Source organism: Pundamilia nyererei, unplaced genomic scaffold (genome assembly GCF_000239375.1).
Source record: "Pundamilia nyererei isolate P.nyererei 1_Seehausen unplaced genomic scaffold, PunNye1.0 scaffold00274, whole genome shotgun sequence".
Lineage (NCBI taxonomy): Eukaryota > Metazoa > Chordata > Actinopteri > Cichliformes > Cichlidae > Pundamilia > Pundamilia nyererei.
In genome coordinates, this window is record NW_005187675.1 from 95,800 (window position 1) to 120,756 (window position 24,957).

The following is a 24,957-nucleotide window of genomic DNA, read 5'->3' on the forward strand; positions in this document are numbered from 1 at the left end:
TGTTTTACACAGTGAATCTGTTAGTAATTAAACAAATTCTAAAATAACCAAACTTTTGCAGGCCTGTATTTTTTCTTCGCTCTGTTGTCCAGCACTTCATTAGCCATCTACATGGGCCTCACATGTGAAAAACATCTATTTATAATTACTATATTGTTACTTTATTTTCTTATGACACACTAAAAAACAAAATGAAAGCAAAGGGGAGGCAGTTAAGATAATGATTTACTGTAATTTGGTGGGAAACTAACATGCTGCCAGTCATATTAATAACATGAAAACATTTAAAATGACATTTATGCAATGCTTTGTTTTTTTGTTTTTGTTTTTAAATGAAACGTTAGAACTCAAACATGTTTTCAGACATTTCTCACCCGCCTTCACTCTGATGTTAAGTATATGATAAAGTATTGCACAGTGTTCCAATAAATTGCCAAATTTACACTTTACTTTGAGGCTTGGTTTGTGTTGCTTTCTTCCTTGCCATCATTTTCTCACCGCTCTCACCTACATCCTTCGCTCCACACCTTTTATCGGCTCCACCTGGATGATTTTAGTGTCTCCGTTTTCATCTTTTCAAGCTGCTGAAGGTAAGTGCAGCTCTGGGTGTTTCTGACATTACTGCTCGCCTCGGGCCACCGAGCATGACAATTTATTACTCTGAAATGAACGCTCGTCTATCGAACAGGTTTAAAGCACCGAGTTGAGCAAAAAGACAATTTTCCATAAAAGCGGTTCGCTTCTCATTTGCTAAGAATGCTCAGTGCAATAAAGTTTATAGCCGGTTTAAACGGCGTCGATCAGCGTGCGCTTACCTAGAGGCAGTTTTAGAAATGATGGAACTTCTCGCAGGTAGCGAACAGTGATGGTGACCTCATCTCCCGCAGTACGCAAGAGGTGAACCTGGCGGGAGCGAGAGAGATTGATACAGATAGCGAGGGGGAGAGATTGCGAGTGATACAGCGAGATAAAACTTAATCTCATATAAATGAAACAAGCCACATTCATGTCAAGCTGTATGCTGCCTGAGCAAATGAAATGTAGCGGGAGATGAGTGAGGAATATTAAATCAGAAGTTAAAGCCTGGCTGAAGTGGTTCCACTGGAATCATCAAAAGGCAGATTTGGAAGGCCGGCTTTTCGCTCGTGACAGGCGGTGGCAAAGTGACAGCTGACACGACAAAGTAATTACGCTCTGAATGTCTCATTATCTGATGTGTAAGTGACATGTTCTCAGAGATGCAGTCACAGCAAACATATGTTTAATGCGATGAAATCTGTTTCTTCCATGCAGCTGATGAAATAAATGAAAAATTCGAGCAAATGAGACGCATGAACGAAAAGCGCAAGGTCACTTGTGCATGCCCTCGATGCATATCTGCCATCCTCTCCTGCATTATATGCTAGCCCTTTTACTTGAGCCCAAGCATCTGTCAGCGCCGACAGTGTGACAGGCTGCTATTAAATGTGCTGGATTTCGTTCTGAACAGAAACTGCTCATTATATGTTTTGACGCTCTGGAGGTGAATGTAGAGAACAGCTGTATGAGGCTGCACGAGGAAAAAGATATGGCAGACAGGAAGAGCGTGCGTGTGCGTGGGTGAGATGGAGGGATGGTCGCAAACAGCAGAGGGGATATTTAACAAAAGGAAGATGCTGTTTCAGAGGGAAACTGATCAAAATGAAAAGAAAGAAATTGTGAATGTAGAAGAAAGGGGGGTGGGGGGGGGAACACCGCATACTGGCACCCTCACTTCCTGTGCAGGCTTTGATAATAATCGACTCTTTTTCAGGCTTTTCAATTTGTCACAGTGTCAACGAAAAGAAAAACAGCCTCCTGCCAAGATGACAACTCAGATTGTTGAGGCGCACCTCCCTGTTGATAAACAGCGGGATTTGGTGTTACACCTGGAGGACGGATGGAAGAGTAATGGGCAGATGGAGCAGGGTATTGGCTTTTTGCAAGAGTCAAATACAAAAATACTCACAACTTCCTCGTGAGTACAGTGCTCTACATTAATGCCATTGACCTAAAGAAACAAACAGAGATGAAACACAAACATTTAGTTTAACATAAGACTATTAAGGACTTGTATTCTCACTAACAGGGTCAGAGGTGCCTCCATCTCTAGAATATGACTCTCAGGGTGATGTGCTGTTTAGTCACCTCGGTGTAGTTCTGGACAGGCCTACCAGGTCCAGAATAACAGCTCCTGCACTAAAGTGATTAATATTTATGTATGAAGAACATTTTCATAATCCAAACTAATTATGTGTTTTGGGAGTTTCTTGAGTTATGACCAAAAAATGTTTTGCAAGGCTACGGTGACTTTCAGCTCTCTAAATCCCAGTTCAGGCCAAGTTAGCAGAACATAAATTCACCAGCCACTTTGTTAGGTACACCATGTTAGAACCCAATTTTGCCTTCACAGCTACCTCAGTTCTTCATTGCATATGTTCAGCCACGTGCTGCAAGCATTCCTCAGCGATGTTAGTTCATATAGATACGACAGCATCACACAGCTCCGTAGTTATGATGCGAGTCTCCCATACCAGCACATCCACAGATGCTCTATTAGATCGAGATCTGGTGACTGGAGTCCATTTGAGTACATTCACTGGCATCAGCCTGAATCGTTCATGCAAGGCAGGATGGATCCATGCTTTCATGTTTTTCCAGAGATCTATTGTCCAGTTTTTGTGAGCCAGTCCAGTGAGGACTGCCAGTGCGGTCTTCTGTTGCTGTAGCCCATCTGCTTCAAGGCTGGAGATGTTGAGCATTGATGTTGAGGTGATCTTCTGCTTGGTTATAACAAGTGCTTGTTTGAGTTACTGTTACCTTCCTATCAGCTTAAAGCAGTCTTGTCATTCTCCTCTGACCTCAACAAGGAGTGTTCTCTCTCTCTCAGCGTCTAAAGGTGTACCTAACAAAGTGGCCAGTGAGTGTATAGTCTTGAGCTACAGAGGCAAAATAATATGAAGTGAAAATAAGATCAAATAAGATGCTAAATCATTATAAAGAGAATAAAAGCAGATGGAAAGTATCTCCAAGACAGGAAAAAAAGAAAAACACCAATCTTTACCAAACAGAATTCCTACAAATATCAATATATTTAAAGTAAAATGCAAAACTGTAAGTACAAATACAAAAAACTGCAACAAGACGGGAAACGACACAGAGACACAGCGTTAAAGTTTATAAAAGTCTGTCATAATCTGCTGCAATTTGGAGAAACAACCTTTATATATATATATATATATATATATAAATATATATCTTTTTTTCAGCTTTTTTCCCCATTTATTTATTTATTTTTAAATCTAAGCTAAACTCATTTCACAGATTCTCTCCCCTAAAAACAGTCGTCCAGCCTGAGCCTCCCCATGGCTCCCAAAGTTTACGCACCAGCCCCTAATTTGCTTCGTCTCCTGCCATCCAGGCAAACAGATGCAATATTCTACAATGTGACACTTCAAATAAGCCACTGCAAATACATATGAAACAGCGGTGAGAGATGGAAGCAGTGGCAGTTCTATTCATATTATTATTCGTAATCATTTTCAATATGAATGGTAATATTGCTTTGCTGTCCGTTGAACCTACTTGATATTCCAGATAAACAGCAGATCCAATAAAGCTGCCAGACGGATTCAAATTAACTTATTAAAAAGATTAAATGAATAGCATTACTAAACACTAGACACTAATGACTACCACTCTAAGGAGCATCAGCTATTATTCATTGGTGATATTTTTTTAAATATAGAAACACATACATTGAGTGATTCCTGTAGCAATGATGTGTTTTGTTTTTTTAAATCACATGCTGAATGATTCATTTGAAAAACATCATATAGCTCAAAAGATTCAGCTACCATTCCTTCAAATTAATAACCGTTAAAATGCGAGCGAAATTGAGATGCAAAGAGCCGCCCCGCTGGGTCGTGACCCCAACCAGCATCCAAGCAAATAAGTCAGAAACTGATACTGACCTGCAACACTGCGTCCCCGACGAACAGCTTCCCCGTCTGATCGGCTGCGGAGCGTCAATCGTCGAGTGTCAGAGGTTAATGAAAACATTATGAAATAATTGCTCATTTCATACACGGTAATGTGGTGGAAATGGCAATCAGTGTCCCCCCCAACCGTCTAATCTCAGACAACATCCTACAGCTCACAGAAAGAACACAGGAAGGCATGAAATTCGAAACTAATCAGGAAATAAACTCATTTGCAGCAGCACAGGAGGAAACAATGAGAGCTGTGTTGTGAAAAGATTCGTAAAGCTGTGTGAAAAGGGCTCTTAACGTCCTCGGGATATCAAGACATGATTTTCTCGCATCAGAAAAAGTATTAGGAAGCGCGTGGGCAAAAAGAAAAATTACCGGGAAATGATTCGCTCACATGATGCTCTAATATGGCTTCACGCAGGGAAACTTGGAGGTCATCAATTCTTAAAATTTAACTGACAGACATGATTAAAGTATTTTCCATCTAGTTAACAGCATGATCATATTACTCTTCCAATCTGGCGATGGTTTACTTCTCCACAGCACTTCATGCTCACTTATCATCAATTAACTGCCCTATTGGACTGATGAGCTGTTGTGAGAGATTACAACAGTTCATCTTTTACTTTGTGCCTCGCAGCAGGTGCACATAAATAAAAAATGTTTTCTTTCTGAGAGTTGCTGAGAATTCGATTGAAACGAAAGAAAAAAACCCGTCATGTCAAGTTTACTTTAACAACCTTTTAAAGCAATCAAAGAGCAGATGTTTGCGGTTTTTAGGGGGTGTTTCGTGCAGCTGGGTGCAGTAAACGGGGACAACGGGGTTTCCGGCAGAGCTTTCATTTTTTCTGATCACGGGGGGAAAGGGAAAAAAAGTCACTGAATACACAGAGAAAAAATAATTACGAAAATCCACAATCTTGACAACAAAAACAAAACTCCAATATTTATTTACATTTGCTAATTGCTTTCTCGGCACGGTGAGGCGGCAAGCATCGGCAGCTCTGCCTCTCACCTCTTTCTAAATAAAAATTTCTGTCCCATTTCCATTTCCACACCATTATAGCCAGACAAAAACACATGCAGCAACTGTGACCATCTCATCTGTGTTTTACCATCGCAGCCCGGCAGGCCACAGTTCTGGAACATCAGTTAAGAAATAGTTGTGTCCATATCAGCCAGTAATTTAGCTGTTTTTGTTATTTCGCTTACAGACACATTGAGGGTGGTTCATCTGACATGACAACAGAGGCTACGATAGACTTTTAGATTCAGGAAAAAGTTGCAGGAAACTTTGAAACGGCTTAATGCACTCCTATCATAGACTGTATAAAAACGTTGGATGCAGTGTCCTAATGAAGCGAAGCTGGTTCTGAGGCGCCTCAGATCTGCACGACCTTGGAGGTTGTTTACAAACAGAAGCCAGATTTTATACTCTGTGGGGAGAATGATCATGCTTCTCAGTGAACATATTCATAATAAGTTCATTATCTCATCAAGTCATCTTCAATACAACACTGCATTCACTTTTAAAGTTATGGTCCCATTTAGAGTAGTTTAGAAAATACAGTGTGATGGAGGCATGGCTGCCTTGTGATTGACAAAGTGCTACTGTATGGGCATGAAATGCATTTGACCTTTTTTGTCATCTTTTCTAAAACAAACAAACAAACAAACAAAAACAGCCAAAACAACAGCTTGAAGCTTCAAGAACAAGTTATGCATCCATCTTTTATATACAGTCTATGCACCATGTAAAAACTGTGCATACAATCAAAAAGCTGTGCAGTTGTCTCATACATGTTCTGTAACGTTTCCTAAATGTGTTGTAGATGACTTTCTGTGTGTCAGATTTCAAACTGATTATTCGCGTCTGTGTTTTACTTCTCTGACGTTCACATGTGAAAATGGCTTTATACGCACTGCAGTGCGTCCTGATAAATTAAAACTCAGTACAAACTCATGCTGTGCAGCTAATTTTTTAAGAATCAGATTGGGGTATTTTCCGCAACTATCCTGCCCCACATGGATCACACAGCAGGAAATAATCCACTTTGGGCACTTTGTAGATATTTCCCGTAGTGCAGAGTGGTTTATGGCTGGGAATTGTCTGAACTGAACAAGCAAAACCCAACATCACACACACTCAGGGATTTGTATTCTTCCCATGCAGCTCTTTTGGTGAATTCCTAAAAACAAAGAAGTTCATCAAAAGCACTGCATGTGTAAAAACAGTTCAAGTCACACATTACACATGTTGGCTAACTTGATTTAATTTTAGTGTTAAACTAGGCTAAACATGACCTCCAGCGTTAACATCAGTCTTCTCTTTCAAGCCTTCTTTTTAATTTATTCCTTTATGTATTCTACTGTGACAATGTCTTTTAATAAGGATGCTATCAAACTATAAGACTTTTTTTAAATCTTACAGACAAATCTTGTCAATTTAAGTACAAATATAATAATAATTTATTATGTCTGTAATCACTTTGAACCGTGAAACTCAACGATGCACTGAAAACCATTTCCAAAGCCACATTAAAGTAGTGAGATGAAATGCTTTCTTACCTACTTGATCTTTAAAAATCTTTGAAATAACCACTGGCACGTTGTGCTCTGCACCTCCCTGAAAAGCAGGAGAGAAAGATGAGGATGTGCATTTCTGAGTATGGGTGGTAAAATTTGCTGCCAAAACAGCTTTCTCAAACAGCCATCTCTGCCACCCAAAGCCTTTCATTTCCACTGTAGTCTCAAACTTATCTGCTTACTTTGATGCTTAAGCCCAGACCGCCGGTCGCTTGTCTTCGCAGTACAACAGTTCTGTGCTTTAGAAAGTGGGAGTTTCTTATTGGCAAAAGGATATTGTGAACATTGAAAAGTATGCTGGAGTTATGCGGCATGAATTACAAAAAGCAAGCCTGGAGACCTCGGGTGCACTTACATTTACTTGGGATTCACTTCCACTCGTGCAAACCACATCCAGCTTCTGTATGGTTAATACCTCTTTGGTCAATTTCAGGCAGACATCATAGGTATTGTTGGTCTCCTCATTGTACAGCAAAGCAATTCCAGATTTTGTCTGTTGGAGTTGAGAAGAACATTGACATTTTGCCAAGCAGAGCAATTACGTAGACAATGAACATTTTAATCCTCTTTTCTCAACGTGCCATTTGTGCACCCCGTTCTACTAGTCTAGTTTTAGGTTAATTGGTTTTGCCTGACATTGTGAAACCTTAGTGTAAGGATTTTTTCTTTCAGTTCAGTGTTTCTACCTTATGAAACCAGAGATACACAAAAGTTCAGGCAGTTGTGCCAGAAAGTCTAACTTTGAGGACAGAAATGACAACAGTCAGCCAGATCAAAGAAGCACAGACGTTACAGTTCACGCTTTTTCTGTTTCTTTGTAGATGAAGAACCTTCAAGCATCTGAAAACTGAATGCAGTGCAGCTCAAATTTAACGCTCTTTCTGTTCAGTATCATTATCTGCAAATATCAACAGAAATAAAAGAAGCAGCCATCTCAAATTATTCACCTTTTTGATTAAGCAAAAGACTGTCAGACAATACCTTCTGTAACACTTCAAACGATACGGCTCATATGACGAGATTGAAAAATGGTAAAAAAAAAACTATGTTTATATCTCGAAACACAAATGGTAAATGGCCTGCATTTGTATAGCGCTTTTCTAGTCCATAGGACCCCAAAGCGCTTCACACTACATTCAGTCATTCACCCATTCACACACACATTCACACACTGGCGATAGCAAGCTACACTGTAGCCACAGCTGCCCTGGGGCGCACTGACAGAGGCGAGGCTGCCAGACACAGGCGCCACCAGGCCCTCTGACCTCAGTGTCACTGAAAGACACTGACAAACTACGTTTAGACCAAGATACTAGCAGCCAGGAAATATTAAAAAATAATTTTGGCCACTTTGGTTTAGTTTATGCTAACAACTTATAATTAATACTAACAAAATACAGATGAGGAGCCTAAATAAGTATTTTTGAAACAAGCAGAGGTTTTGACCCAATAATGGGTCAATAACTGGAATTAGTATGCAGTTAGAAACATTTTGACATTAAAAGAAACTAACTGTAAAATTCATCAGCTCGCTGTCTGGGTTTGACAAAAGCCATGTCTAATTCTGCACCAATCGTTCACCATTCATTCAGAAAATTCAGGCAGTCTGTTGATTTCCATCAAATGTTCAAAGGTCAAAGCTGGTCATGGCATGGACGGAAAAAACAAACAACAGGCGGGTGTCGACATTTTGATGTAGAATAAAGCGTTGCTTAACAAATTCAGAAATATTGAACAGAACAGGAAATTCAAAGTGAGCTGACGGCCCTGCAACGTCCGCATGTATACAAACTAGCATTTTTAAATGGAAACAACACCGTTACACTAGTTACATTTATGTGCATCTAAATTCTGTTTCATTTGTTGCATGGTGAACTTTACACGTTGGCCCGTTACAGTGACCTCTCTTACCTGAATTACTGACCCTGTGATGCAAATTGTTACATTCCCCACATGGATCTGTTGGTACGGAAAGTAACAGAATACTAGATGGAGAAACTTGAGGAGGCTGTTTGGGTCGTTTGGAAATTATTTATTGCCACAATGTCAGAAACTATGCATAAATTGGCTTCTGGGAGAGCCAAAGACAACACAACAGCACCCCCAACACAAAACAAAACCCCTTCATCTAACAAACTTTAAACTTTGTCTAAAGAAAGGTGACAGTCCTGCGCTTCAACTCCCTAACAAACCAGTGGAACGAGAGAAAAGGGTGAATATCAAGAGAAACTCTCCTGACAACTCTGACCACAGGAAACCTGTTGGGAAATGTAACACAAGACAATGACACAAAGGGAAAAATAAATTGACAAGCACAAAGAAGCAACATATGAATCTTCATCAGCAATGACATGAAAGGTGGAAACATCAGGAGCTGCTGGGAGGATCGACGTCCTCACAACTTTCATTTTGGAACTCTTTTTCAACCACAACTAGATATTGAGAATCTATCACCAGCAGGGTTACTGAGCTTCAAAATGTTTGCTTGGCAAGCATTCAGAAAATACAGAAATAACATTTTGTGGCAGTAGATGGTGTAATTTAAGTTTTGAACCAAAATCAAACCCTTTAACAAAAAGCATCCATCCACACGGTTACTGAGACTAATGGAAGACAGTGTTTCAGCGCGGTAACATGTTTGCATGCCGATGCCAGAGTTCAGCTAGAAGCAATTTGGTACCTGTGCATTTAAACTAAAGTTAATAATTATAACTAAGCTTAGCTTCAAACACACTAAAGCTTCAACAGCATTTTATAAACCCATAAAAACAGCCCCATCAGTCCATATACAAGTCAGTTCTGAAAACGGGAAACTAGGGAATTGCTTTGGGTCTAACACCGTAAACGTTGGAATAAAGTGCACATTACCTGCAGTGACCATCATTACTTTTCAAATAAGTTCAACTCCTCTACATCTTTCAGTGACACTGAGGGAATTCTTGGAAAATGAAGCTCTGTGCAGGAAAATTCTTATTCCAAACACATTCTAAGTATTAGGATGGGTGGCCAGTCATGGTGTAAGAATTAACTCAACATGTTTTTCATATTTGGAGAAACAAGAAAATCCTAGCAAATGCCCCAGAGAAGGGCCCAGACAGCATTGCGTTCTGATGAAAGCACCAACAATCTATATCATTTTGAAAATGGTACCACAGAGGGCTGAAATACATTGTTCCTGTAGGTCTAGTCATAACATTTCATAATCTGTGATGCAAGACATCATATAGACAAACGATTATGCCCCCTCTAAACCTCCTCCCCGCTCATATTGGTTGTTTGAAAGGGCTGAATTGATGGAGTGAGTTACATTACTTCCCAAAGCTTTATCACAATTCAGCCAGGAGAGTCAATAAGATTGATGGATGATCTGGCATATAAACAAATGAAAAAACAATGGTCTACATTTGATGGAAAAACAATTGCCTGTTTGTTGAAGTGACCTGACTGTGAAGTAAGAGTTTTCTACACACAAAGACTAAACGCAGTAACACAAACTACAGGGTGGGCCATTTATATGGATACACCGTAATAAAATGGGAATGGTTGGTGATATTAAAGTCCTGTTTGTGGCACATTAGTATATGTGAGGGGGCAAACTCCTCAAGATGGCTGGTGACCGTGGTGGCCATTTAGAAGTCGGCCATCTTGGATACAACTTTTGTTTTTTTCAATAGGAAGAGGGCCATGTGACACATCAAACTTATTGGTAATGTCACAAGAAAAACAATGGTGTGCTTGGTTTCAATGTAACTTTATTCTTTCATGAGTTATTTATAAGTTTCTCTTTGTTCACAGCCATTGACATGTCGAAGAGGTTAACACGTGAGGAGCGGATCGAAATTGTGTTGATATCTGGTGAACGCAGTAACCGGGTCATTGCAGCAGATTTCAATGCAAGACACCCTACGAGACCACCCATCTCCCATGCTACAGTTAGCAAACTGCTTGCTAAGTTTCGTGAAAATGGTTCAGTGTTGGATTTGCCAAAATGTGGACGCAAGAAAACTGTCACTAATGAAGAAACATCAGTGGCTGTCCTAGCTTCTTTCGGCAAGAACCCACAGCGTAGCACTCGCCGCATGTCACTGGAGAGTGGCATTAGTCGAGCATCCCTTCGGCGGATATTAGCTACTCGCAAATGGCACCCTTACAAACTCCAGCTACTGCAGCATCTCAACGAGGATGACCCAGATCGGTGCACAGAATTTGCAGAATGGGCAAAACAAAAATTGGAACAGGACCCTCAGTTCACCCAGAAGATTTTGTTCAGTGATGAGGCAAACTTTTCCCTGAGTTTTTCCAGCAAGATGGTGCACCACCACATTATGGGTGCCAGGTCCGAGCATTCCTAGATGAACGGTTTCCTGGAAAGTGGATTGGTCATCGTGGGCCAGTTGAATGGCCCACGATTGAATGGCCCCCAAGGTCTCCCCCTTAGACTTTTGTCTTTGGGGTCATCTGAAGGCAATTGTCTATGGTGTGAAGATACGAGATGTGCAGCACCTGAAACTACGGATACTGGATACCTGTCCTGGCATTTCTCCTGTGGCGTTGCTATCAGTGTGTGAGGAGTGGGAGAAGAGGGTTGCATTGACAATCCAACACAATGGGCAGCATATTGAACACATTTTATAAGAAACTTGTAAATAACTCATGAAAGAATAAAGTTACGTTGAAACCAAGCACACCATTGGTTTTTTTTTTTATTGTGACATTACCAATACGTTTGATGTGTCACATGGCCCTCTTCCTATTGAAAAAAACAAAAGTTGTATCCAAGATGGCCGACTTCTAAATGGCCACCATGGTCACCAGCCATCTTGAGGAGTTTGCCCCTTCACATATACTAATGTGCCACAAACAGGACTTTAATATCACCAACCATTCCCATTTTATTACGGTGTATCCATATAAATGGCCCACCCTGTACTACAATGAGTCTCCGATCAAAAACGACACATTTAAGTCTTCAATTGGCTCCCACATCAATGATGATCATAAGCAGAGAACTGGGAAAAGGGCCTTTAAATCAGCACCATATCATTTTTATGTCCTTTTTGACTTTGACCCATTAAAAAGTGAGATAGACACAAATTAAATTCAAAATAGACACTGTGCTGCTGGATTGTTTTGCTGTGATGCCCAAATTCCTGTAGAGCATAACATTCACCTTTTCATAGATGATGCACTCTTAAGTGATCAGAGTGGGTAAAAAAAAGCTCACAATCACAATGTGAGTGGGGTCAACCAATTCTCTGCTGGGAGACTTGAGAATGAAGGTCGAGCTCAGTTGCCTCTAAGGAAGACGGAATATAAATGAAGGCTTTGCGAGAATATACGGCCACTGCAGCAGGAGAGCAGCGGCTACATTCAAAAGACACAAAAACAGTCTAAACGTTTAAAGCCGAACGCAGCAGAAGTCGGCGTCGCTGCTGAAATGACAAAGGAAACCAGCTTCACCTCTTGCTTCTTTCTACTCTGTCACTGCCCACCCTCTCAGGCAGCTCCCTTTGTGCAGCCCTTATTGTTTCTTGTTGAATGACAGCACTGTAAAACTCTAAATAATAACACTGTATAATAAACTGAAGGAAAAAATGCATTTGGTCTTGTCAACTGCAGATCACACATGACATTCAAACATAAACAATTTCAACTCCATAAACTTTACATAATTGTTCTGAGGGCGCTGAGTCTCATAGGAACAAAGACGTCTAATATAGTTTTTATTTTGCTGCTGACATTACAGAAATGATGAAAAACTAGTTATTTTGCGCTTGAATATAGCAAAACACAAACTGTCAAATCAAAAGATTTACAAGTTTCCAAAATGAAAATCCAAACTTTAAATGGGGCTATAGCCGCTCTTCATTTTGAATGGCAGCTGTGTGCCGCTGAGCAAAGAGCCAAGCTACACTACAGAAGGAAGTTAAAGGATCAACTTCATGCTAATATGATGCATGCGATAGCCAGACAAGAACAATAACGATGAACAACCCGGAGCCTGTGCACGTCACAGTTTCCACACACAGAAGGTGATTTATCTTTATAATATCCTGCATAAATTTAGAAGCATCGACGATCAAGTGTAGGCAGATGGCCCTCGCAGAGATGTGCAAAAGGAACTCTCAGTGCAATCACAATAAATGTCGAGACATCCACACAGGCGCTAAGAAAATAAGTAGAGTTCACAAATTAGAGATCATTTAGGTGAGTATAACTCATAAAAGGCACGCATGCATGCCACCCAAATAAAGAAGACTGCAGCTGAGTTCACTTTAGTGGAAAACAAGAACACAAAGATTGTGAAGTTTCAATGAATACAAACTTGGCCTTCAACCAATGAAAATACAGTTTGTTTTTCCCCACCTACTGGTGGTTTATTTTGTTTCTGAAACAAAGAAATCTCCTGTTTTTAAGTCTGTCAGCTCTTCAACAAGCTATCTTTGAACATACCAGATTACATCAGACCGTGCCGTTGGCAAATGTCATATCAGTCAGCAGGGACGAAATCTGCAATATATCAGAGCGTCGGTTTGAGCAAACAGAACTCGGCATAGTGTGTAATTGTGTGGAAACTTCAGGGACAGTAAATAAAGGAGTTTAAAGCTGAACACATGCAGCTGTGTGTACAAGGTTCACAACACATTCATGTGACAAATATCAATTTTCTTTTACAAGTCTATCTATGCACGATTTAAGAAACAGCTGCCAGAGAGTGCTTCTGCTTCAGCTGTAGATACAGGATCGAAACACATCAGGCTTCAGAGTTCAGGTATCAGGAAACAGCTGCCCAATCAATGTATGCTAATCACCATCTCAACATTATGTGTTAATGCACTGCAGTGCTTCTCAGAAGTGAAATTGAATATTTTTAGCTGAGGCTTAATTATCCTTTTATCACTCCAACCTGTTTACCAAATTAAAATCATCATGAAGAAAGAATTTAAATGGCACTGGTGAACTGCAGAGGTAATAAATGTATTATCTGACATCTTCAGCACTAATAATTTGCACCGTGCAGCTTTCTTGCAGTGTACCAGTGAAATCCATTCTGACAGCTGACACAACCTCGACCCGCTGGTTTTATTTGCTCAGCGAGCGTTGACTGCTCAGAAAAAAGGAGCTATGCAAGCAACAGTCCATTTAGAACAGACAAAAAGGCTTCCAATGCTAATGGCCACAAGATAAAACTAAGGGTCCTTTTACATTATGCTAACTGACGCTTACTCATTGCTAATGTGTGTGCCCACTCAAGGTTAGGAATGAGTATCTGCCCCAAGTGGAGGAGTTCAAGAATCTCAGGGTCTTGTTCAGGAATGGAGGAGGAAGAGGGAGATTGACAGATCAGAGAAGCATCTGCAGTAACGGACGCTGTGCCAGTCTGTCATGTTCAAGAGAGCAGAGTATAAAAGCTAAACTGTCGGTTTACTGGTTGAGACCGCAGACGCAAGCAGCAGAAATTAGCGTTTTTTCATAGACTGGCTGAGCTCTCCCTTAAAAATAAAATGGGGTGGGCATCAGCTAGGTGACGTGTTTGGGGCCAGCTGGGAGGAGACCAGCAGGTATGTCAAGCTCCTTTTACATTATGGAGCCGCATACAGCCTACTTTGAACTGAAGGGAGCCAGACCAGTGAAACTTCTCTGTCTGTCGATTTAAAGAAACTTAACTACACATTTAATCTGTGAGACATTTAAAACTGTTTAATGTCCTAGTTTTTATACATGATGATGAAATGCTGTTGTAGTAAATGTAACAAATCTGTCAGGATGACTCTTTGAACTTAAATTGTAAGAAATAAATGTGCAAAATTACAGAAGCAGCTCTGGCATGTCATTGCAACAATGTTAATTGACAAAAAACGCTTTTTCTCTTACTCTGTAATCATTGTAAGAAAAATACAAATTTCTCCATCAGATGGTGAAAAACAGGAACTTTTCCAGCATTTACCAATTTAACTATCACAACTGCGCATCTGGAAGAAGAACAACATCTCATTGGCGACAAAGATCCGCCTTTACCGAACCCTGATCCTGCCCATTCTACTTTACGGCGCGGAGACGTGGACAATGCTCAAACACGACCTGAGCAAGCTCGAAGTTTTCCAAATGCATTGCCTTAGATGCGTTCTCGGCGTTTCCCTTCGCGACCGTCATTCGAATGACACCAACCTCACCAGCTGCGGCAGCCAAATGACGATCAGCGACCTAATCCAGCGCCGCCAACTCCGTTGGTTTGGCCACATTTGTCGAATGGACCCAAGCCGCTACCCCCATGGCCTACTCTAGTTGACCCGCCCCACCGATTGGAGGGTGCATCGAAATGCACCAAAGAAGACATGGATGAGACAAATCCAGGATGATTTGAAGGGCCTTCGACTTGACCTCGAGCAGGCAAGAACCATCGCCTTAGATCGAAAAGTGTGGAAGATAAGTGTTGGTCAAGCAAGAGAACCTGCGGCACCTACAGCAGCGTACTGGTTGCGCGGCAGACCACCGCCGGTGGTCGCGCGCTAAGGACAAGAAGAAGAAGAACTATCACAACTATATTAGTATAATATAATTGGTCATGTGAGAAGTCTTTATCAGTAGGAAAAGCTCTCTCTCACAGGCCTGGGTGTCTCTGCTCAGACGGCTGTACCTACCACCAGGTCTAAATTCACCATCAATGATGAGCTTCCAGTTTCTTAAACGAATCCATAGACATGGAGAGATCCTGCAGACCTGATAAAGTAACGCTTTAAAACTGTGTTGCTTTTAATGACAAGCAGGTGACGACAACTCCAAGTGCACTCTGATCACAGCAAAAACTTTCCTGGAGTTAGTTTTGTAAATTATGGTAATTATTGGATTCAGAAAGGAAGATAATCCCGAGTATGCTGGTGCTGCTATGGAAAAGTCATCAAGAATTAAAGCGCAGACACTATTTCCACAAACAGACTGGTGAAAAGAAGGATGCACAAAGGTTGAGCTGTCGTTGTGTGGCATTTTCATATCCTCACCAAGTCGCATTGCTGTAAATAGTAAAGATGTAACAAATATGCCGGAGTGATTGCTCTTAAGCCTCAGCATGTAATGAGCCGTGGCTGTATGCTAAAATAACTTGTGGGTATTGCTAAATGAGGTACTTAACTGGATTGACAGGCTGATCTTAATAGTGAATTGTCCTTTTAAAAGCACAAAAAACACAATCCATTGACTTTTTAAGTCTAGTAGTGGATGTTGTGGATTCCTATGGTGAACATAGATTAACTGCATATAAAAGTATTTAGCGATGGGGACCTTTTTCCCCAGGATGTAGGTAAACATGTGGGAAATAGGAACTGTGTGAAGGCATTTGGGACCATTAAAGTGCAGCTCAGACCATCACTATTTAGACCATTATAATGCTCCAAACCTCTGAATCTGAATTTTAAAAGTATGTGTCATATAATGACTGCAAAGGTTTGCCCTGCCATACAATCATAAAGTTATCATGCAGTCTGTTATGGTTATTGCGGTACTGTTTTGCCAGCTTATTGTGTAGCTTGAAAACGATAGAGCATAAAAAGAAAACAGCCCTGTGGGACACCTGTACACAAAACAATCTTGTAAGACACCGCAAGCTTGTTGCATATTCTCTTTAGGCAGTCTGTCAGAAAGTCTTTAATCTGGAGAAAAAAAACTACTTTCAACATTCATATCACGCAGGCTTTGCAAAACCGCATTTCTTTGCAGTATATTCAAAGCTGAATTGAGTTAAAATCTTGTGACAGCATATCATATTCATCATGCTGACTGTGGTCAAATTGTGTCCTCTTTCCCCTTTGAAATAAAAACTGTGAGAGTGAAGCAGACATCTAATACAATCCAGTACAACAGCCCTGCAATGAAGTCTGTGCTTGTGAAGCAAAATAAGCAGGTTTCTTTTATTTCTTCCTTTTTGGTATTTTAGAGACATTGTTGGGGAGGCCTGGCAAATACATTTTCTTTAAAAAGCTTGAAAACTTGAGACTAGTCTTAACAGCAACCTAGTCTTAACAATGTAGACAAATTAGATTAAAAGCACATATCAGAAGACGTTCACATTAAGCCTTCATTGGTTCAGTGGGTTGTTGAGTTCAACACCTAAGTCGTCTCTTTACTGGATTATCTCAAGGTTTAGACACATTTTATTGAATCTGAATCCACTTAAAAATGAGAAACTGAGATACTTGTTTGTGGTTCCTAAATAACAAAAAAGCTATGAAAGTGGTTTTTGTTTGTTTTTTACTTCAGCATGATGATCATTCAATATTTGAAAAGATAATTAATGTATCCAACTTTTGCAATTTTGTGCAAAAATACAGAATTTGGTCAACTGACTTTGAAGTACACTGAACCTGAGTTCAGTCAGTTCAGGCAGGGAGTCTTCCTCACACTCTATCACTAACGCTGCATTCATGTTACATTTACTTTGATTACTAGTATCGTACATTTTACGACATCCAAGCTGTGATAATGACTGGGGGGCTCTGAAAGCTATGAAGCTGAACAAATATAAAACAAAGCATTTTTTTAACATTCATGGCAAAACTCTTCATGAAGAGAAACGTTGAGAAACGGCTTTTTCAATGATCTTACTTAAAAATGGGAGATTTGAGATCGGCCTGTAGTTGTTCAGAAGAGCCATGCTGTATTTGATTTGATTTGTAAGGCCACCATATTCTCAGTAGTACCGAATGAATGAGGAAAATTGGGCAAAAAAAATCAAAGGTAAACTTCTATGAAGTTGTCTGCATAGAAATGAAAGAACGAATTTGCCAGAGGGTGAACATGTATTATCCATTAGTTTAGATGGGGTGATCTTCACACACAGAAGATGAGATAAATCTGAGATCACAGCATCAACCAGATACATTGCATAAGATCTCAGTTGTCTACAATTCATTTGAAGACACTGATATTAATTATGAATAACACTTTCAAAGAACAGCTCAAATGTATTACTACATGGGGGCAAGAAATATATATAGGTTTACTTTTAAAAATCAACACAACCAACTTGCTTTTTAGAGATTTTACCCAACAGAGGTCTTTAAGCGTTTTGTTGATAGTTGTTTTTCTTTTTTCTTCAGGTAAAACGAGGCGAAACAGGAAAAAAAAAATCTCAGCAGGGCTGTCGGAGTGAAAGAACAGAAGTTGTTTCACAGAAGGTCAAGAATGAGCTTTAGTCAACGTTTGACGGCTGTCCTAGTGTACTCGGTTCATGCTTTCGGGGGTAAATAAATCGGAGAGCGATATGACATTGGTCATTAAACAGATTGGTCACACTGGTCAGAAGGAGTGCTGATGAACTCATCAGTGATGCACTTGAAGAGAGGCAGAGTTCACATTTGATTCATTTTGATTTGATGACTATAACTGTATCACTTAAGACCAGGCAGATACGGGAAATAAAACTGACTTTAATATCTTTGGCTGAAAATGTCAAAGCTCTTTATGACACAGAGCCCTAAAACATTAATGACTACCAACAATCTGAATTAGATCACTACTTCTATGAGCCCTGCACTGTAGTCAGCATCAGGATTTATTTATTAAGCCTTTAAACCATTAAAAACTCCAATTAGGAGTGAATGACTTAATCAAGTGTGAATGTCCTTGAAATAGTCACAACCAAATGCCCAAGAGGGAAGCTATAGCCTTGAAGTTTATTGCTGCATTTTACAGTATTTTAACTGTAACTTTATTTTTCTTATAAATTATAAATTTCTTCTGCTTATCCAATCTTATTCAATCCAATGATTTGGTCCAGCAACACTGTAGGTGGTTAACAACACCTAGAGCTTGACACTAATGCAGTTTGATATAATTTAAACCATTTTCAGAAAGCAAAAAACAATGCTGAGTATTATAGTTATGGACCATGGTCTCTCTAAAGGCTAGTCTAGAAAACCTCAAAATACCTAGACACACATTTCTGCTTTAAAAGTTTCGTCTCTGCAGCAGAAGATTGGCAACTGCTGAGAATACAGCATCAACATCTTAAATCAGGTTTTGTGCACTAAACCACTAAAGTACACGTTTACAATTGGCCACAGTGCTGGAGAGACTTATTTTGAATCATTTCAGGAACAAATCAATGCATGGCCCTTTGAAAATCTCACTGCCAATACAACAGCACTTAGTTCAATGAAGAGTGTGGAGCTTTTGCTGGAACCACTGTGGAACAACGTATCCTAGTCTGGTAGATGTTTTAAACTAGTAGATTGCACAATGTAATTCATAATGCGCACAGCTCGCTAGACATCAGGGAATATCTGTGGAATATGCTTCTTAAACACAAAAGCACACTGCTGCTCTGCCAGACCAAATGCACAACAGTTGCTTTACAAAAAGAAAAAACTGTGAAACAGGGTTCAAGAAAAATATCACATTTTTTAGAAGAAACAGCACCTCTAAATTGTGTGAGACCGAGGCTGCAAACTGTCTAAACCATTATCTCAACTGTTTATGGTGTTTGTACCAGGGTATCACAGTACAGGCTCCACTGGGAGTGGGTAAAGTACACTTTTCAGACTTGAAGTGAACCAGAGTGAGATCGTACTTGGCACAACTGAAGTGAAAGCAGACGAAGCATAAAAGTAACCGTATATGCTCAGTGGATCACGAGCACCAGGATGCCTTTTTTTTTCTAGCAAAAAATTGCTGCTATCGACCGTTTCTGTATGTGGCACATTCCCTGTTCACCGGAAACAAAATACTATCATCATCCTATGAGTGCGCTGAGATTTAGGCCGTTGTATTTCTACCCCTGTGGAGCTATAGTATTTCAATTACAAATAAAACATATTTGTAATATGTGCCTAATCTTTAGGCCAGTCTTGAAAAACTGGTTGTTGAGGTTCAGCTTTTTGTTGAATCCAAATCCTTTCAAATCCCTTATCAAAGGTAATTAGGATTTTTTTTCCCCCATTCACAGGTAACTATAGTTATAAATAACTGAACCTCAAAGATTCAATTTAGATCTGTAATCAGCTTTTGTTGCCTGAGAATGCAAAAACTGTTTTTAGCCGCAGCCTAATTAATGTTCAAAACCTGCAGCTCCATAAATGAGGACAGGGCTTAAAATATTTCAATTCATCAAACACATTTAATCAATATTTCATATCTGTGAAAAATAACAAGTACTTTGAATACTGAAGATCAAAAGTTTTAAAACCTTTAAAATCTACCATGTCTAAAAAGCTATTTCTCATTTATTCATTAAAATTATTATTTTGTTTATCCACAAAATGTTACAGCTTTCAGTTTTATTGACAAATTAGCTTGTCCAAGCTACATGTCGGATTGCACTGAAAGCCCTTTGTTCCAAATCTTTGTAACATTGGACAGGAAGTTTCTGTTTCAACCTTTGGGTATAAGCTTCCAAAAAGCCAAACCCACTTTAAAGCCAGAATTTGAGGAACAAGGAATCTTTCTAGCTCCATCCACCCATTTTCTAGTTTTCATATTCAGGGGAAAGGAAAAGTAGTGAACATCCCGTACATTATTCGAGAGGTTGTTAGTCCATTTCAGGCCAACAAGAAGCTGAAGTACACCAAGAAAACCCACATAGGCTCATGGGAGGAAAAAAATATCAATACACGCACGGCACGACTCCAGCTGCCCGGCAGGTTCAAGCACACAAACATCAGTATGCAAGCATGCTCACGTGGCAAAGGAAGCACCTTGATGTTCGGCAGATAATATTCAGCAACACAAACTAAGTCTCAGCCAGATGGTAATTTAATTTTTGCAATAACTGATTCATGAACCAAACCAAATCTGAACAGATGGTTAAGTCTTTATAAAAAAAATAAAAATTCTCAAGTGAATATGTGAACCAAATTGAAAATAGACAAAAAGTGTAGAAAATAATCAGAGGATTAAATCCTGATGACTGGCACGAGGAAATGCTAACCCTGGATGACAGGAATGCCTCCGACAAGTCAACCGACATGAGTTTTGAGACTTTAATATTAACGTGAACACGCAGAACCACGGTGTTTGAGGAAGTCGAGCTTTGTCTCAAACATTTATGTAAAGTTATTTTTCATTTTATCCATCTGCTCATTTTTCCTGATTATCTAAAGTTGGTTTATCCAGATGTTTTTCCCCAGCAATGGCTTCTTATCTTTCTTATTAATGGTTTCTTATAAAATCTCTCCAGTGAGTTGTGGGTCTACCTTAGGATCTTCTCCCGGTTGGGGATGCCCCAAAGACGTGAAGAGAAAATGCACGAGAGGCATCTTGATTAGACTGTCCACAGCTGTCTCGTTTAGGCATGAAGGAGCAACAGTTAAGCCCAAATCTCAAAAGGAAAAAACTCTTTTCAGCTGCTGTATTTGCAATCTGATTCTTTCATCATTACCACGTGTGAGGAGGGGGACTTAAATCAACTAGCAAACGAAAGCATTCACCTTCGGCTCAGCTGACGATCGGGTACAATGCAGCAGTAATGCTGACCCAACATTAATTTCTTGTTCCATTTAAGCTCCACCATTTCAATCACTTGTGAACAAGATCCTGAAATACTTAAATTCCCTTGCTTGGAGCAGCATCTTTTCCTCCTAGAGGGAGCAATCCACCTTTTTTTGGCAGAGAACTGAAATGTAGAGTTGGAGTTGCTGACTTTCATCTTGGCTCCTTCACAGCTCGAGTTTATGCCAGATGAAGTCAACGGAAGTACTTGAAAAAGTAAGAGTGCAATGCTGGGTGATTATTAATAAAGATTACAAAGAGTTGATATTACCCCAAACCCTCTTTTAAGAAAGTAGACAATTGCTCTTTTAAGTTTGTATTGTCCAATGAGGTTACTTGGCTGTGTGTGAGCGTGGACTCCCTGCATGTATTAATAATACAGCAGGCAGTCCTGCTATCTCCAAGCTTCCTTTCTAATGTGGAGATGACATTTGAGTTTACTTTAGCTGTGGTGGAAGAAGAACTTTCCAGACACTGATAACCTTGAAAAGCACCACAAACACACACACGCATAGTTGATACAAACACAGCCAGCAGCCAGAGTTCAACACACACACTTACCAGATGCCCTTTTTTGTGTAGATCAATCATATAATGCCTGGAACAGTCCTCCAGACCTGTACATACAGTGCAAAATGTGGTGAAATATTTTTGAGTTAATCCACTCACAGCACTCCCCGGTGAATCATACTTTAGTTCCATCAGTTCCGTTTACCATTAACACACCCTCATCATGGACTCTATACATTTTCAGCCATGACTCATGTGTTTTGATTACCCGAGCTGACACCAGTCCTAATTCTCTCTGTGGCTACGAACCGATAAACTACATTCATCTGAACCTAGAGGTTGTTACTGTTGTTAGCATATGAAATATTTACTTGGCTGAAAAATCTAATTAAAAGCTACGTTATGCATGAAAGTTCCCAAAAACACCCACATCACAGCAGTTCGCACCATTTAACTGTAAGCAGCATGAAGAAAAACCAACTTAACAACTATTAGAAATATCTGGATCCGCGCAGCCTCGGCGACTCGTCTGAAAACAAGAATATATTTTTTTAAAAAGAAATGACTGAGCTGCGTGTGTGACGAGAACCCATGATGTTGACAAGTGTCACAATTACTACTATTGTCAAGGCGAGCACTTTCATCTGGATCCTTTAAAAGATCTTCGCATTTAAAAATCAGACAATTTAGAACAGAAGATGAAAAGCAAAACTCTGCTCTCTATTCAGCCCGTTCCCCTGTTTTTTTGAGGTCAATTAAAACTACCCTGGGGTTGTGTCAGCGGGGAAATGGCTGTGGCTGTACAACTTCAGTCACGCAAGAACGTGGAACTCTTTTAAAAAACATGTTAATTTTAAAATCCGAGCAGAGAGCTGCAAGTTGCTGTTATTTATAACCAAGAGGAGAAGTCGATGGATAGAATTTTAGAATAGAATATTCTCATTTATTTGCAAACACATGCCACAGAGGAATCTGGCCCCGCTGCAAAAGAACAAGCGCACATTTTAACTGGGATGGTATTTTTGCTCGCCCTTTTTTTGTAAACGATACCAAAAACTGTGGCAGAGTTACCTCTCGTTTTCAAATACCAGCATGCAACTTTGTAGTTTTTAAAGTGTATTTTTTTCTCCCCAAAAATCCATTAAACACAGCCCAGAGATACAGCTGTACTGATGAGCATAATCCATCATTTTAAATGAGACAACTTTGGTAATTTCTCCTAACATGGCTTTAAACGCTGCTAATTACCACATTACTGGAACTATTTTCACTTCTTTCAATCAAGACGCAGTCTTACATAACGGTGAAACATTATGTTACTGCAAAACAAAGTCTCCGTAAATACCTCAGCACTGATTGTGTCCCTTTTTAGAGAGCTATATAGCAAAGTCATTCAGTTCATTCAGTTTATGGTGATAAATTAGATTCATATTCTCATGTCTGAACATGTTTTGAATGCATCTTTGATCACAGCAGGAGGTGATGATTCAGAGATGTTGGCTAAACCACAGTAAATACACAAGTGCTTCTAAAGTGTGAGTTTTCTTGAGCTGAACACTGTTTACTTCAAGGGTTACAGTTAAAGCAAGGACGAGAAAGGGGCTTTTTATATTTACTGTATAAGTACTTGAAAATAGAACAAGATTTTTTTGGGTATATGTAACATTGATGAGGTGAATTCCCAAGTTTGCGACGCACAACCCAAAGCTGTGATGCCAAGGCTGAGAGAAGCCTAATAACAAAATGCCAATGAACATTTCAGAGATCTCAAGCAACAACAAGCAGCAACCTCCGGGGCTGAAAAGTGAAGCCAACACCAGAGTGCCAGAAACTGCAGTTCCCTGAGTGGCCACTTAAGACTCGCTCCAAAGTGAATCGATCATGAGAGTACCATGTTAAGCAGCCCAGCTTTGCAGCAGAAATTAACGTGGGTGACGGACTGGTTTTGGTCTCTACAGCAAATGTCTCCCCCTATATCGACTGGAAGAGTGGCTGAAATCCCCCTCTCTCCATCTCCACATGCCACCAGCTGTCAGCTCAGCTTCACCTCCACTAATTCAAGTCATTGAACCAGACCTCTCGATTGTAATTATGTAATCATGGCTGGCTGTAAAAGGGAGTCAATCCCTATAGACTCTGATGTTAAAATGCCCAACTTTACAGCATTAAAAAGCATGTTTACAGCCCGGTGCAAGAAATGATCTTGAGCTCTGGACAGTCCCAAAAGGGCTTGTAGTGCCACATTTATTTGGAGCATGTTTTGCATTGCATTGTCACGAGAATGTGCATGTATTAATTTGGTCATTTAAAAATGTCTAAAATGGTTTTATGCGCCAGTCTAATCTGCTAAGTCGCTTCTCCTCCAGTGTAACTGCAGCTACTGGAACACAGAACCGACAAGAATACCATTTCAATCCATCAAATTGATTTCATTTGGATCTGTGTCAAACAGCAGTGATTTCCATGTCTTCTTTATTAGGCAGCAAGCTTTAATGGATTCAGTTTAAAGTTTCACAGCAGTGCAGTATGTGCAGCTGTCATCTTAGAAGCAAAAGGCAGCACTGAATGCCACACAGTGATAAAATAATGAACTGGAATTAAAATGTTTATTTTACCACTCTGTGCACTTAATCACCCCATTAATGATCATTTCTTGTCCTTTTGCAACAGTGTTGCAATTTACTTTTATATTTTCTGCGTTCGTTGTAGATTTTAATCAACATTTGGTGTGTTTTTAGTGGAAGAAGACTCATATGATCTGTGAAACGCCCCTTTCAGATTGGTCAGTTGCTGCGAACACCACCCTGGGAGAAACCCTGGGTAAACTCAGAAAGTTGATCACCAGCGTTGTGTGACCTTTTATTTCTGATCAACTATTTTAGGGTAAGTGAATCCAGATAATGGAATCATATTCTTGGTATGTTCAGTTCAGTTTTATTTATATAGCGCCAAATCACAGGAATAGTTGCCCCATGGAGCTTTATATTTATGTTGTAAGTAAGACCCAATAATAATACAGAGGATACCCTAACAATCAACCCCTTTAAGCAAGCAGTTGGCGACAGTGGGAAGGAAAAACTCCCTTTTAACAGGAAGAAACTCTGTGAGGGGCAGCCTTCTGTTATGACCATATGGGGATAATGGGAGAGAAAATTACACTGGAAGAGATTAACAATAACAACATGTGCAATGAGCTTCTTAATTTAGGCCCCTGGGCCCTATTTCAGGAAGCCGGTTTAGAAAACTCAGAGTGAAAAACAATACACAGGGTTGAGTAACCCCGAACTGTCCAACTCGGAATATTCGGTTTCAGAAAGGCTGATAACAATTAGTTCAGTCAACGCGGAGTTGCTTTAACCCCAAGTTAAGC

General features: G+C 39.9%; 1 protein-coding gene across 3 annotated transcripts in view; it reads right to left on the bottom strand.

Moving 5' to 3' along the window:
• Positions 1–24,957, bottom strand: part of sntg2 (syntrophin, gamma 2) — a 101,227-nt gene that overhangs the window by 66,723 nt on the left and 9,547 nt on the right. For all 3 annotated transcript variants that reach the window (XM_013915229.1, XM_005750431.1, XM_005750430.1), the window contains exons 2-7: positions 6,952–7,089; positions 6,779–6,835; positions 6,579–6,636; positions 3,993–4,036; positions 1,988–2,029; positions 816–903 (exon numbers count right to left, since the gene is read on the bottom strand). In XM_013915229.1, coding sequence (XP_013770683.1) covers positions 816–903; positions 1,988–2,029; positions 3,993–4,036; positions 6,579–6,636; positions 6,779–6,835; positions 6,952–7,089 — 427 coding nt within the window. The remainder of the gene's footprint in view (positions 1–815; positions 904–1,987; positions 2,030–3,992; positions 4,037–6,578; positions 6,637–6,778; positions 6,836–6,951; positions 7,090–24,957) is intronic.